Consider the following 14,792-nt stretch of genomic DNA (forward strand, 5'->3'; position numbering starts at 1 on the left):
AGAAAATAAGGGAATTACATCAAAACAAACTTGCAGCATTCACGTGATTGGACAACATTGAAGAAAGAATAATGATGAAGGGCGTGGGAGTTGTAACATACAAATGAGAAATAAGTAGAAGAGAAACTGATCGCAGAGAGGGAATTACAAAGACAATGAAAGGGATCTGCAGGAAAACAAACTTCATTGTGGGTACACGAATGAAGGAAGACAAGGTATCATACATAACCATTTGACGAATTTATTTCAGTCAATGGAATATAATGATTAGCAAATAAGACTTACGTTGACATTAATTGTTGAGCATCCATGCCATTGAAGAGAATCCAGTCTGCTATCATTTGAAGACTTGTTCCATAGACCAGTTGTGGTTCTAGTTTCCGGGAATCAAATCCATAGTGCAGAGAATAGAACTGGATGTAACAATTACACAGGAGCTGATTGTGATTATTAAAGCATCCAATATTGTTTGATGTTAGGCACGGACTCTCAGCCAGTGATAGTATAGCAAAGGCACACATAAAACATTGACTCCTAACCATATCCAGTCAGCAACAACGGAGCAAATATAATAACCATATGATTAGCCTTAGTTAGAGTCGGGTTCAAAGACTTATGTCAGCATTTACAACAACAACAACAAATATAATCAAATTTGTTCAACGTTGAATCCACAAAAAAGGGCGTGGCATATAGTAAGCATTAAGGACATCTAAAATGGCTAATGGAGGATAGGACAAGAAGTCAATACCAGTTGACTTCATTAGTAATCTGACAACAATGAAAAATATGAAGTTTAATGTATTCATGGATGGGGGTTGGCACTAATACTGGTTGTTAGCAATGACTTACATATATCAGGTTGAGATGGACTCAATACAGACAATCAATATTATTATTCATACTGCTAACGTAATTGGAAGATATGACTTGAAAACAAAACATATATATTATCAGACACTAACTATTATCAGACACTAATATATATATATATATTATATGACTTGAAAATGTATTTGGATAATAATTATTAAACACTAACTATGAAGGAAGTATTTAGTGAAAGGATAGGATCAGTATTAATGGAACTTTGAATTGCTATAATCCTCACACTTCGCAAGCAGAGAAAGACATCTAGTATACCATATATGTTGAGGATAGAAACAATATTCTTGTTATGAACTTAAAGTGGCATAAGCTAAGGTTCTTATAGAAAAGATGAGACCTAATGAGAATGCATCTTAATCATTAGATTTCAGAATGTGAACCATTCACATTATGAAAATAAAATTTTGGCATAACTAACTTGTATTTACAAATGATTTTTTTAAGAAGTCCCTTGTAATTGGAGATAGTCCCAAATCTTAAGAGATTAAATATTGGGAACATTACAGTGATATAAGAGATTAAATATTATTCAGAATGGACACAATTTTTGCAATGATCACCCTTTCTATCAATATTGAATACTATCATCATTGAAATACTATGGCGCCCGAAAATTCAATTTCTAAAGAAAGCAAATGTGGCTTGAGTCAAAGATTTGCATTGAGAGATAAAAGAACTCATTTATTTGTGAGCACCTATATTTGATTATGATACTATATTGTGATAATACAAAGTTGCGGGAGAAGCAAATTTGATAATTGTCATGAGAAAGATATGAAGCCATATTGAATTAGGCTCCTCTAAAGTTGGACAAGATCCGAATTCACATACAAACTTCAATTCTCTTGACATCCAGTGCTATAAGGAAACTACCCCGTGATGGAGCAAGTTCGATAATTGTCAAGAGAAAGATATGGAGCGATATTCAATTAGGCTCTTCGAGAGTTGGACAAGATCCGAATTCACATTACAAACTTTGATTCTTTTGGCATCCAGTGCTATAAGGAAACTACCTCGTGATGACATAATTTCTTTTGGAACATTGGACAATGTACTACTGTGATTAATTCAGTTGATGGGAGTGGCAGCTTCTTATTTGTGGGCATTCATTAAGGGATTTACAGAAACACGCAGCAATTGAAGAGGATTAGTAAGATTGGAGCACTCATGTCTTTGGGCATTCCCAAGAGGGTCAAGTGGTGTGGATTTCAAATGCCAACAACCTTTTGCATGGCATTGAGTTGAGTTGCTAGAAAATGCTTTTGCATACATCAAAAAAAAGGACATTGTTGACTATGTGCTCCAGATTAGGAGATAAGTATTCTCTCGAGTACTATGTTTTATTTTTCAGTCAGTCACTTATCTATATGCATGCATGTAATATAAGAATTGTTTGCTTTATTATGCTCATGTTCTTTTCCTTGAGCCCCAAGGATGATTCTTTGAAAAGAAGTTTGCCTATTTCTTGTGATGTAAAATTGATACAAAAGTGGGAATGTTACATTGTGGGGGGGGAATAATAAACAATATTCCAAAGGTTTTTTAACAAAGGTTCTTTTTAAGAAGTCTCTTGTAATTGGAGATAGTTCCAGATCTTAAAAGATTAAATATTGGGGACATTACAGTAGTATAAGAGATTAAATATTATTCAGAATGGACATAATTTTTGCAATAATCACCCTTCCTATCAATATTGAATACTATCATCATCAAAATACTATGGGGCCCAAAAATTTAATTTCTAAAGAAAGCAAATGTAGCTTGAGTCAAAGATTTGCATTGAGAGATTAAAGAACTCATTTATTTGTGAGCACCTATTTGATTATGATACTATGTTGTGATAATACAAAGCCGTAGGAGGAGCTAGTTCGATAATTGTCATGAGAAAGATATGGAGCCGTCTTGAATTAGGCTCTTATAAAGTTGGACAAGATCCAAATTCACATTGCAAACTTTGATTCTTTTGACATACAGTGCTATAAGGAGACTACCCCATGATGACATAATTTTTTTTGGAACATTGGAGGATGTGCTCCTCCTAAGATTAATTCAGTTGGTGGGAGTGACAGCTTCTTATTTTTGGGCATTAATTAAGGGATTTACGAAAACATGAAGAAATTGAAGAGGATTAGTAAGATTGGAGCACTCATTTCTTTGGGGATTCCCAGGAGGGTCAAGTGGTGTTGATTTTAAATGCCATCTACCTTTTGCATACCATTGAGTTGAGTTGCTAGAAAATTCTTTCACATACATCAAAAAAAGAAGGATGTTATTGACTATGTGCTCTAGATTAGTGAAATAAGTATTCTCTCTCAAGTACTATTATTTATTTTTCAGTCAGCCACTTATCTATATCCGTGCATGTGATATAAGACTTATTTGCTTTATTATGCTCTTGTTCTTTTCCTTGAGCCCCAGGGATGATTCTTTGAAAAGGAGTTTAACTATTTGTTGTGATACAAAATTGATACAAGAGTGGGAATGTTACACTGTGGGGGAGAAATAATAAACAATATTCCATTCCCGTATGAACTATCCTTACAGTGGAGATGTCAGAGAAGAGACACCATCAAGGATGTGTCAGGATGTTCTTCAAGAAAAGATGATTGGTACATTAGACATGCTATAAAACATTGCGCGAGAATCGATCTGATGAAAGTAGCTCAAATGAAGTTTTCATCTAGGATCCATTAGTCATTTGATGATCATCTAAACAAAGTGAGGCTCTTGAGGCAACCTTCTATATCAAGAGGGATCATGACAATTCACTATAGGTGACCTCGAACAAAGAGATGGACCAGATAGAAGATGTGCCTCAGTCAAACTTTTGATGATCTTGATCGTATTGATTCAGACGGAGTAGAACATGTCAAGATGGATTCTTCAATGATCAGAAACTATGGCAGTTAAAGGATTATGATTCATGGGATAAAGTTCATGTATGTAGGTTGGAAGGCCTTATGCTATTAGGATACTTGTTGAACAAGAGAAGCAGTTCACGACTTTCTACCAAGAGATTAGAAGGATGATATCAGATTCAAAAGGAGTCTAACACTTCATCAAAGACAACCTTCTAAGAGGAGCTCAGAAATTTGATATCAGTTTCTAATGAAGTACGACTCTGATACCACTGACGAAGGGCCACACCACCCTTACCAACTCACAACCAATAATGCAACAATATGAAGACAATTTTATTATACCTGAAAATTCAATAGCAATTACAATAACATTTTTCCAAGATCTCTCAAGATCCAATCCAAACCCAAGCTAGTCCAGATCCACACTCTGGTAGAAATCTCTGAGATCCCAACTTGTGCTCGCAAGCCACCAAGCAACCTCCTTGTTTCTAAACCACAGCCACTAGCTCTTCTCCAAATTTATCCAAGATCCAAGTGTAAACTGCCTCACATTCGGCGCTCTGTCTACACACTCACAAGTCCATCACAATCCTGCTGTAAACTGCCTCACATTCGGCGCTCTGTCCACAGACTCAAGAAAACTCACTCTTCACTTCCTCTTTCTCTTTCACACCTTCCAAATTTCTCACCTTCCAACTTTCACACATTCAAGCTTTTCCTTCCAAAGCTTCCACTTCTCAAGCTTCTCCTTGAGCTTCCACTCCTCAAGCTTCTCCTTGAGCTTGATTTAGAAATGCTCATATGCCTTGCTTAAATAGGCAATTACCACCCCATGCATGACTTATCCACAACCTTCTAGAATTCCTCCACAACCTTCTACAACTTCCATAACCTTCTAGAATTACAACTAAGCACCATCATGTGGCCCAATTAGAAAATTATATTTCCTTTATGGATCACAACAAATATTAAATGCAAGATTTAAGAAACTTTCCACAAGCTTCTAAGATGCCACCTACACACCTTGATTAATGGAATGACAACTAGTTTCTCATTTTTTTATTTTAATGCCACCTATGCACCTCGAAAATAGAAATTCCTCCTTTTTTCTTTTTCTCCTTTTTCCCTTTTTATTTATTTATTATTTCTCCTCTAATTTTCGTCACTTTCTCTCTCCTCTAGATTTTTTTTTTTTTGCCAATAATTTTTCCATGCAAGATGCTCCTGCATCAGTTTCAAAGGGAATCTCACATTACCTTAGAAGCAACCTTGGACTGAACAAAGTCTACAAATTGAGAGGCAGAAGTTTGAGGTGAAATTCCTTGTACTACATTCTTCTCTATAAGGGAGAAGCTTGAGTTGAAAACCCTTGTTCCACCCTCTAGGAGCGGCTATGGTGGATCCACCATCTGACTCGATTCATGGTCAATATCATGTGAGTTACTATATGATATCTTTCATCAATGTTTGTCTATGGTCAGTATTGTAAGGTAACAATCTTAAAAATGGCTTGACCTATTATCATGACAGATGTAGTGCCTCTCGTGTTTGCAGGTTGTACCTTGTTATATTCTGATCCGAGAGATACTCATGTTATTTTTACATGTTGAGATGACCTAAGGGTCAGATGTTATACTTTGATTTCCAATGTCATAGATATTAGATTACTATGTTGTTCAGTTGATCATATTTCCATGATGATGCCATTTTGAGATGACAGTACGTTTTATGATGATATCTGGTTATTTGGTGTTTGGACATATCTCTAATTTGGTTATATGTGGATTTAATGATATGGTTATTTACTTCATTCTTGCTTTGTTATGTCTTATGCAAACGTGAGTGATGTAAATGGAGTATTTCAGTATAATTGAATAAATGGTTAAATTAGGTTATTTGATGCATTTATTGCTTCGGCTATGATACTATATGCAATTGCACTTGATCATGTGTTTTAGTGTGCAGGATTTATATCCCTAGCAGTGGCACATCGAGTTAATGATTTAGCTATTCATATTTTACAATGTCGTCCCTATATGGTCGATGTATCTTATTTAAATGTTTAAATTAAACCTTTCGGTGATTGGATAAATCTAGACTCATTTTCATTATGTGATTAGACCTGTGAACATGTGAGTGCATTTAGAGGTTCGCATTGTCGCAAAATTGTTAAGGAATTCAATGATTTTGGTTTAAGGGTTTTCGGGCTTTATTCTTATTGATTTTAATTTATGGCAGCTTTGCCATAGATGAATTCCAATTACTTGGAATAGCCTACTTTCATCTGGGTTGATTCAGGGTTTGGCTAGTCTTCCTGGTTATTCACACTAATCGATTATTCACTCGAAAAGTGAATAAGTATCCAAAGAGGAAATTAATTCCTCACTTCTCACTTTTGGAAATTAGACTTTTGAGAGCTTTTTCCAAAATCCTCTTCAAGAGGATTGTATTTCTGTTCTTTGTCAAAGCTACAAGCGTGGGATCTTCGCGAGATCGGTCTTGTTGGATCTAGCTCGGGGAGACCTTGTTTTGCCATGACTTTCGGCAACTTCTACGGGATATTTATTTTATCTGGCTGATTTCCATTTTGGACCTTTTGGCTGTCAAGTAGGGCTCTCTCATTTTTGTGTTTCACCTTCGTTTCTAGTAGTTGTATGTTAAGAGGTTGAGAACTAGTGTTCCCTTCTGTTTCTGATTGCTAATTCTGCCCGGTTGGATGGGTATGAACGTTTTCTTGTTTTTCGGGATGAGGGTTTGGGGTTTCACACCGTTATGCTGGTCATTTTTGCATACAGTGTCCAAACCTGAATTTTATCGGATTTTCGTGGCTTTTGTGCCCAAAGACCAATTAGGTTTTATTTTTGAAGTTTTCAAGTTTTGGGGTTTTTACCTCGATTTGCGTGCAACCCAGTTTTCTTGGCATGATGTTGGTCGTGGACCTAGGTCATCTGTAGGATGTCAGTTAGACCATTGTTGCACTTTTATGTTGCATTGGGATGCATGTTGCATATGTCCTCTCGAGCTTGTATTCGGTTGAGTGTTATTTTCTGCTTGTGTTCGCATCTAGCCCTTGTGTTATGATCTTCGTGACGGTGGTGTGCCACGCATGAGCACGTGCATGTGCGTTTGTCAGGTGACTTGCAAGGCCCGAACTCCCGGTTGTATTACGAAGAGTATGCTCATTTGGGGTTGGGTTGGGAATATGCGTGCCTACGAGCACTCATCATGTGATGAGCATGGGTATGTAGGGTAGCATGGAGGGGGCTTCTGTCTCGCAACAGGGTGATTATTGTGCCCAGAGGGTTGGCGTGAAGAAGTTTTTAATTAAGTGATAACTAAATAGATTAACAGGGTAATAAATGTTAAGTGAGCACCCGATTCAGTTTGAGGACACTTGTTATGTGAGCACCCAATTAAGTCCGAGGACACAAGACTGTGCTCCTTCCCAGGGAAGTAGAGCTATCACCACTAGCTTGGGCTACTTGATGTCAAGTTACTTACCCTCCAACGAGCCCCTATATAGTGACCCATAGAGTGTCTAACCAGGACCTGATCCACTTGCATTGTCTCATGATCTTGGTTGCAGTCCTCTTTATAGTCTAGTATGAGTGTTAGCCATGGATGTTTGTTTTATGTGTGTTTATGGTTGGATCATGTAATAACCCCAATAGGTTCTAACTTCTTCAAACACCAAAAGTCTTTATACTTCAGTTGTTTGACATTTCGTCAAACATTTTGAAAGCAAGCTCTGATACCACTGTAATAACCCTCCTCAAATCTGCCCTCAAAAATGCTGATGAAAGCTCAAGGAATTTCATCAAACAATTCACATGCAAGGGACGTATGACTGATATAGTATTTCAGCTAGCTTCAAATGACTTTTTCTTCAATTTACATCAATGAGAATCTTGTGCTAGAAGACTACAATGGACTACACAATGACCTAATATGAGTGTGCTACTAATTTTGACAATATTCAGTGCATATATATAACCTAAGTATGAGAAATGAACACCTACAGCCAACTGACATTTTTACAAACAGTTGGTATGCAAACTAACTAGCTGATAAATAATGATATTAAATTGCTTAAATGACACCAGCAACTATTATCTTCTTAATTGCAATGAAAAATACAATGCTCATGAAATATGGCCAAGACTTTGGCATTTACATGGATTACAAAATGATAATGTTGGTATAATGCACACTTACAGCTGAAAGCTTATAACACCCTAAAAAGCAATACTAACAGAAGAACCTGATTGTAGATGGCTGTAATAATTTCCTTCAATGCTGCCCCTTCTGCTTTGCTTTTTCGATTTGCTTTTTCGACTACTTTTTCGGATCCACTTTTTGAACTGCTTTTACGGATTGCTTTTTCGGCCTGCTTTTTCGGTTCTGCTTTTTCAGCCTACTTTTTCGGTTCTGCTTTTTCGGGCTGCTTTTTCGTATCTGCTTTTTCGGACTGCTACAATGTTGAATCTCAAGACCATATCTTTCAATGGCGTCAAAATTTCCAGCTTGAAGGGATTTCGTCCTTCAAACTATTGAGACATAATCTCCAACAAATTTCCCAATTTCTTTGATATTTCCAAGCATGCCTAAATGAAAGCTATCCTCTTTCTTTTAATCCCTTCCTCACTTGCTCCACGCTTCCGTCTTGCCAATGTGGGATAATACATGAGTTTTAATATTACTTCTTTTTTTCTTTTACAAAGTCCATGTATGTACTCAAAAGGGGAACTCTTGATTTTTTTATAAAGTGACTTTATAAAATATTTTATAATTCAAGTCACTATATTAAATTAATTAAATATAAAGTTACCTTTTAATATTTATTTATTTGATAACTTTATAAATAATTAACTTAATACCACTTATTTATTTAATTAAAATAATTAATTAGTCATCCTCATAAAATATTCATTATTTTGGACAACCTAATTAATTAAATTAATTAAATCAAATTGCCTCCAAAATGGGGACATGACAGATCATTATCTCCATCCGCACGGTGGGAGTGAACCTATGGGTTTCACATGGTTGGGAGGCATAGCTACCTATACCACTGCTAGGGACCGGTGTACAGAGACGGTCTATTGCCAGTGTGACCGATGCTTGATGTTCACTTGGTATTTCGGTTTATCTGGAGCATGTTTCCTTGTGATTTATGCTTTCATTAGAATGTTTGGATATCATGTTTAGATGATGTAGTTTATTTGACACATTTCTATATTATGATGTCTAGCATATGATTAAATGATGTGATATACTTAGTTGGAGTATCTATTACTTATTGGTTTACCATGTCAGATTTCTTGTTCTTATGATGTTATTACGTTTTAGTAGTGATGCCCTCATAAGACAACTCTAACTATCTAGTTGGCAGTTTGGGATGTTACGCACCGGTGATGGCTAGGGCCTTCGTGGTCTCATGATGCTATTATGATTGGGAGGAACTGTGCATGAGTTTTGTTGTTTTTGTACATTGCCATGTTGCTTTCAGTTTGTTCCTTTACTGCTATGTTTTAGATGGTTAAATGCAATTTTTGTCTTGCAGTTATTATGTTCGAGTGTCTAAGCCTTGATTGTGGATCTGGTACTCCCAGGTGTGGAGGAAATTATCTTTCCTACCTCTTTAACTTTTGTTTTTCTTGCTTGTTGTGAATCCTCGCGCGAGAGTTTGAAGTTTCGCATGGGGTCTTGCAGTTCTTTGTGTGACTCATTGTACTTCCTCGCACAAACCTCAGCACTAGTGCATTGTATTTTTGGCTACTGGACCAAGCATTTCCTCGCGTGAGGGGTTAGTTCCTCGCGTGGCATGGTGTACTTTCTCGCACGGAGAGGTACTTCCTCACACAAGACTGTCAATTGTGTCTTCTCACGCGGAATACAGGGGGCATCTTCGTTGTTTTTCGAAGAACACAATTTGGTATTTCTAGTACCCTTCAAGACAACTTGTATTTCCAAACTTCGACAGATAGAAGATTATGTGTTTTGTTACCGTTTCGTCTTTCAATTGAACGTATCAGTTGGTAGTGGTGTTTGGAGATTCGTTGGTTGTCGGGATTGTTGGTTAAGTCTTCCGTTGCGATCCTTGTGATACTTGTATATTGATTGTCGTGTGCATCCATAATTCTTCTTTTTTTATAAATATCTTGACTTATATTTATCCTTGTTCCAAGGATCTTCGGGCAGGGCATTATAGACTACATTAAGTTGTCCCAAAATGTGTTGGAGATCATGATGATGAATGCATCATGATAGACTTCATTAAGTTGGTGTCTCGAAACGTGCCAAAGATCATGATACTACATTTGTTGTTCTTGAGTTCTTGATCTATCATCATGATTGACTACATTAAATTGTTGTCCTAGAACATGTCAGAGATCATGATAACTAATGTATCACAATAAACTACATTAAGTTGATGTCCTGAAGTATGTTGGAAATCATGATACTTGTCATGATGGAGACTACTTTGTTGTCCTAGAACATGTCAGAGATCATGATAACTAATGTATCACAATAAACTACATTAAGTTGATGTCCTGAAGTATGTTGGAAATCATGATACTTGTCATGATGGAGACTACTTTGTTGTCCCTGAGATAAAGGTTGTTATCTAATAAACTACATTCAATTATTGTCCCAGAGTATGTTGGAAATCAGATAACTCATATCCTTGAAGGATATGATTTAATATAATATTCTTGTTGATAGGCATCTTGGTGTTGATGCTAGTACTGATATTATAAGAATATGAGATTGGTGAATTATCATATGAGTATGACGAATATCACATGGTTGATATTCCTTGTTGAATCATACTTTTGATGATATCTAAAGATAAACATCTAATTTTGGTGGGTATAATTTGATATCCTTAAGTATGTCATTACCAAGAATATCATATTGAGATGATATCACTCTATATGCACTTAAGAGCATTATGTGTTCTATTACAATCCTCTCTAACTAAGAGGGAGAGTTAATATTATAGCTTCAAATGGATTATTGCATTTGAATAACCATTATATATATATTGTTTTTAAAAATGTCTAATGGAAATTATCTTGCAATAACCAATATTGATTAACATAGGGACATGTCTCTTCTACTCATACATATATGCATTCGGATTTGCACTTGGAACACAAAAACATATAGTGCCACTACATTTGTAGAGATCCTTTTCCTCCAACACTAATCACGAATATCCTTAATCTTAGCAAATCCAGAGATGTCCTCTCATCCATCATAATTGAAAAGAGCATGCTCTTTAGAAAGAATGCATAGCTCTTATCTGATGTCTCATAGAGATCCTCAGAAGCTTCCAAATCTCAGTTGCTGACTGACCTATAGCTACTTGCAGCAACTGATTGTCAATCACTGAAAGCTTATTAAGCATTACCACTTCATAGTTACACTCGTCAAATTTATCTTGGTCCTTACCAGCTTCAGTATGATAAATGGTAGTGCTAAGAACTACCTCTACGAAGCAGCAACATTCAAAGATGGTCACCATGCGCTACTTCCAAGAAATACAATTCTTCCCATTGTACTTTTAACTGCTTTCACATATGATATTTGTTAATGATGCCATTTTGCACACTTCCCAAGGCACAAGAAACAAGGTACTGTAGTGGTCAAAACACAGTCAACAAAGGCATAGGCTTCAATGCACAAATCCCTCAACACTGAAGATGGGACAAATAACACATTGAAAGTCTGAAAACTTTCAAAATTTGCAAAGGACGACCAAATTTGCAAATACTAGGGTCAAGAAAACAGCAACCACAGAATACAAATAATCACCAATCAGCACTATAAAGAAGAAAACACTAGATGTTCTTGAAAATGCTTGAAACAACACATTTTGAAGAACCCAAATTTGCAGCTTTAATGAATCCCTCCCATCACGGAAGCTATTACACCAAAAGGAAGGTGTGACACAGGAAAGCGAACATGAAAAGAGAAAGCTCGTCGCAGCAAATGAACATGAGCTTGAATGAGAATGAGTGCAAGCCAAAAGACTTGAACCCCTACACGCGAGTTGACAGCCCTTGAAAAATACACAAACAAATTGTAGGAAATCGTGATGTCAAAACCCTGCCATAAGCAATCAAAAAATGCAAATGCAAGTTGAAGAGAGACAAACGCGCATGAAGCTAGAGTCTAAAAACCCTTCATGTGTAGCTGCAAATATTATGAAAACACCTTCACAAGTTAAAAAAAAAAAACTTGTAGCCAACCAAAAATCGCCCACAAAAGAAACTTCAAACACACTCAAAGATGCCAAAAATAGGTTGAATAATGTGCTCGACTTTCAAAGAAGACTTACTAGGAAAAATTAATTCAAGATTTTGAAAAAAAAAATCTTTCAACAATATTTTTAATGAATTAAAAATTCTTGCTCTAATACCGTGTGAAACAAAATGAAACAACGGTGATGGATTGACTATCATGGAGAAATAAGGAAACATTTATAGGCAATTACATTGACAATTTCTAAAAAGAAACAGAACATCATTGATAACGAAAATAGAAACATTATAAGCAATCTAACTAAACTAATATATCACAATATTGACCATTAATTGTATATAGCTATTATTTTGACAGATGAATATCAGTGAAGGAGATTCAGATATTGACTTTTGAATTCATATTGGTTGATGCCCATTACATTGGAAGAAGTCATCAATTAAATTGAAATCTCCAAATCCATGATGAAAAGGTTGTTTCCATGGTATAGCAAAGTTAAGAGAAAATTGAGAAAATATAAGATCCTTCTATAATCACAATACAATTACAGAACATATATGAAAAAGATCAATAAAATGGAAAGTAATTCATCGTTAAGAAAGCATGTGCAATTTTTTGACATCCCATAACAAGCTGAACCATTTATAGTGTTAGCCATAAAAATATGGCTAAATCATATCATTCAGTGGTTATTCACTATCTTATGTCACCAGTGATACATGACCTTGGCATATATGTTTAAAAGGAAATTGGTTGCGTAAATAGAGCCCAATTGAAATGTCACTTTTTGATGATTCTATGAATCTACTTTGTCCTCTGTTCATTTGTCAGCCACCTTACTGCAGTCTATTGACTTTAATGTTTAATTCTTAATATGAACTCTCTAAACTCTCTCATCCGCACTTGATGCCCTTTCAGTACCCCCACTTCACACATGGAGGCCAATAAACCTGTCAACATACAACTTTTTTCTCAAATTCCCCTACATATTGTTCATCAACAACATGACTCTACTTCTCAATGTCATGGCTTTGCTCCACAATGAAATGAATTTATTCCTTCCCAACCACCCCATAGGCAATAGGGAGAAATAGACATTACAAACTTTCTTCAACATTATAGGAGTTACAACGGCTTTGGATGCTAGAAGAGATTCTAGGGGGAGTACTTAGCTTTGCACTACCATGCCTACCACCTTAAACTTTGGCACTCCCCAATAAGCATTACCATATAATGTATCAGTCCTTTCACAATGCGTAGTGATAGCATGTGATTACCCACCTTCAAAGCCCTAACACTGATATTTGATGAAAATTGTACACAATCCATCTTGTCTTATAAGCTCATCCTATCGGTCTCCCCACAAGCTACATGTACTGATTTCATAAACACTTCTATTGGTGTTGCGCTAATTCAATTTGTTTTTAGTACTTCCTTAATTTTGCTTTCCTAGAGTGTTCTATAACTAGAACTTTTCATAAACTGATGTATTCTTGAGTCCCATTGACCTACTTTTGGTCAGTCATGCATATTAATATACATATCTAATCTGACTGCTGTTCATGGCAATGATATCGAGTGAGTCCAAATCTATGCTAGGCCAGCTTGCTCATGGGCTTTGTACCCCTACTTTAATTATAAGCTATTTGCTATCCTTCACTAGGCTATCTGCACTTTGTGCTTTCATACAGTCTCGAACCAACTCTATCAAAAACATAACTAAGAACCTTAAAAGCAAGAATGTGAAAAAACTGGTAAAATCCAAAACAACTAGCAACCAATTGAAACATTACTTTGATTCCATCTTACAGTTGAAATGTACACTTCTATTCTAGTGATAGATAAATTTGTGGGGTAAAACATATATTAGAAGCAAACTAGTAGCGGGTTTCTCTCAATAAGCATTTATAACATCACCACTAAGACCTTAATCACTTCAGGTTGGTTAGTAATAAGACTTCCATGACAAACAGCACCAAGATACATGCAGAATCATTAAACAGCTTTAGTTTTCTCATAAAAATGCACATTAAAGTCACTTCTAGATGCATTTCAGAATATACACAGTAGAATGCATCCATATGAATTTGAACAACTAAAGAAGCAATGATCATTACGACAATGTTTAAGATTCCCTGGCTAGTAATACAAGCCAACTAACAATAAAGCTTCTCAGCCATAATGAACTTACTTTAAAATGTTTATAGGCTACATCAAGGCGACAAGCTCCCACCAATCCGCTTGGAATGTTTAACCGGTTTACATACCCCACTGTTAAAATTGACAAACTATCAACACTCTATTTCTATCACACAAATTATATAATGAATAGCATCAATAAATATCATTAATAATTTCAAAAATATTTTCCTTTAAACAATACTGCAGCAGGCAAATTATATTTATTTGTTTGATTTGAATAAAGATAAACTGGGTAATAAGGCAAGAAACTCCAAAACACATAAAAATATACTTCCAGACAAATGAAAGAACGGGAATATGAATGAACTACAAAAAAGTGGAGCACTTAAAGAATCTATAAACTATTGTAGATAAATCTCATATAAACTAACTTGAGTGCATGGAATTATAATTTGCCTGAATGACAATAAGGGCGAACAATATTTACCAATTAAAAGGAATGGACTTTATTTAATCCTCATGTTTGTGAAAGTAAAAATGTTCATTTACAATAAAAGTGCACTTTGCTAAAAGTAACTGGAGTCTATCAAGAGCTAGCATGATAGTAGGTGACTCCATGAAATGAAGATG

At 35.7% G+C, this 14,792-nt stretch overlaps 1 protein-coding gene across 1 annotated transcript in view; it reads right to left on the reverse strand.

Moving 5' to 3' along the window:
* Positions 1-14,792, reverse strand: part of LOC149549321 (Tic22-like family protein) — a 139,820-nt gene that overhangs the window by 90,745 nt on the left and 34,283 nt on the right. The window contains exon 3 of the mRNA XM_089792770.1: positions 14,212-14,291. Coding sequence (XP_089648896.1) covers positions 14,212-14,291 — 80 coding nt within the window. The remainder of the gene's footprint in view (positions 1-14,211; positions 14,292-14,792) is intronic.

The sequence above is a fragment of the Cupressus sempervirens genome, chromosome 7 (assembly GCF_028749045.1).
Source record: "Cupressus sempervirens isolate cs-2001-9-10 chromosome 7, ASM2874904v1, whole genome shotgun sequence".
NCBI lineage: Eukaryota > Viridiplantae > Streptophyta > Pinopsida > Cupressales > Cupressaceae > Cupressus > Cupressus sempervirens.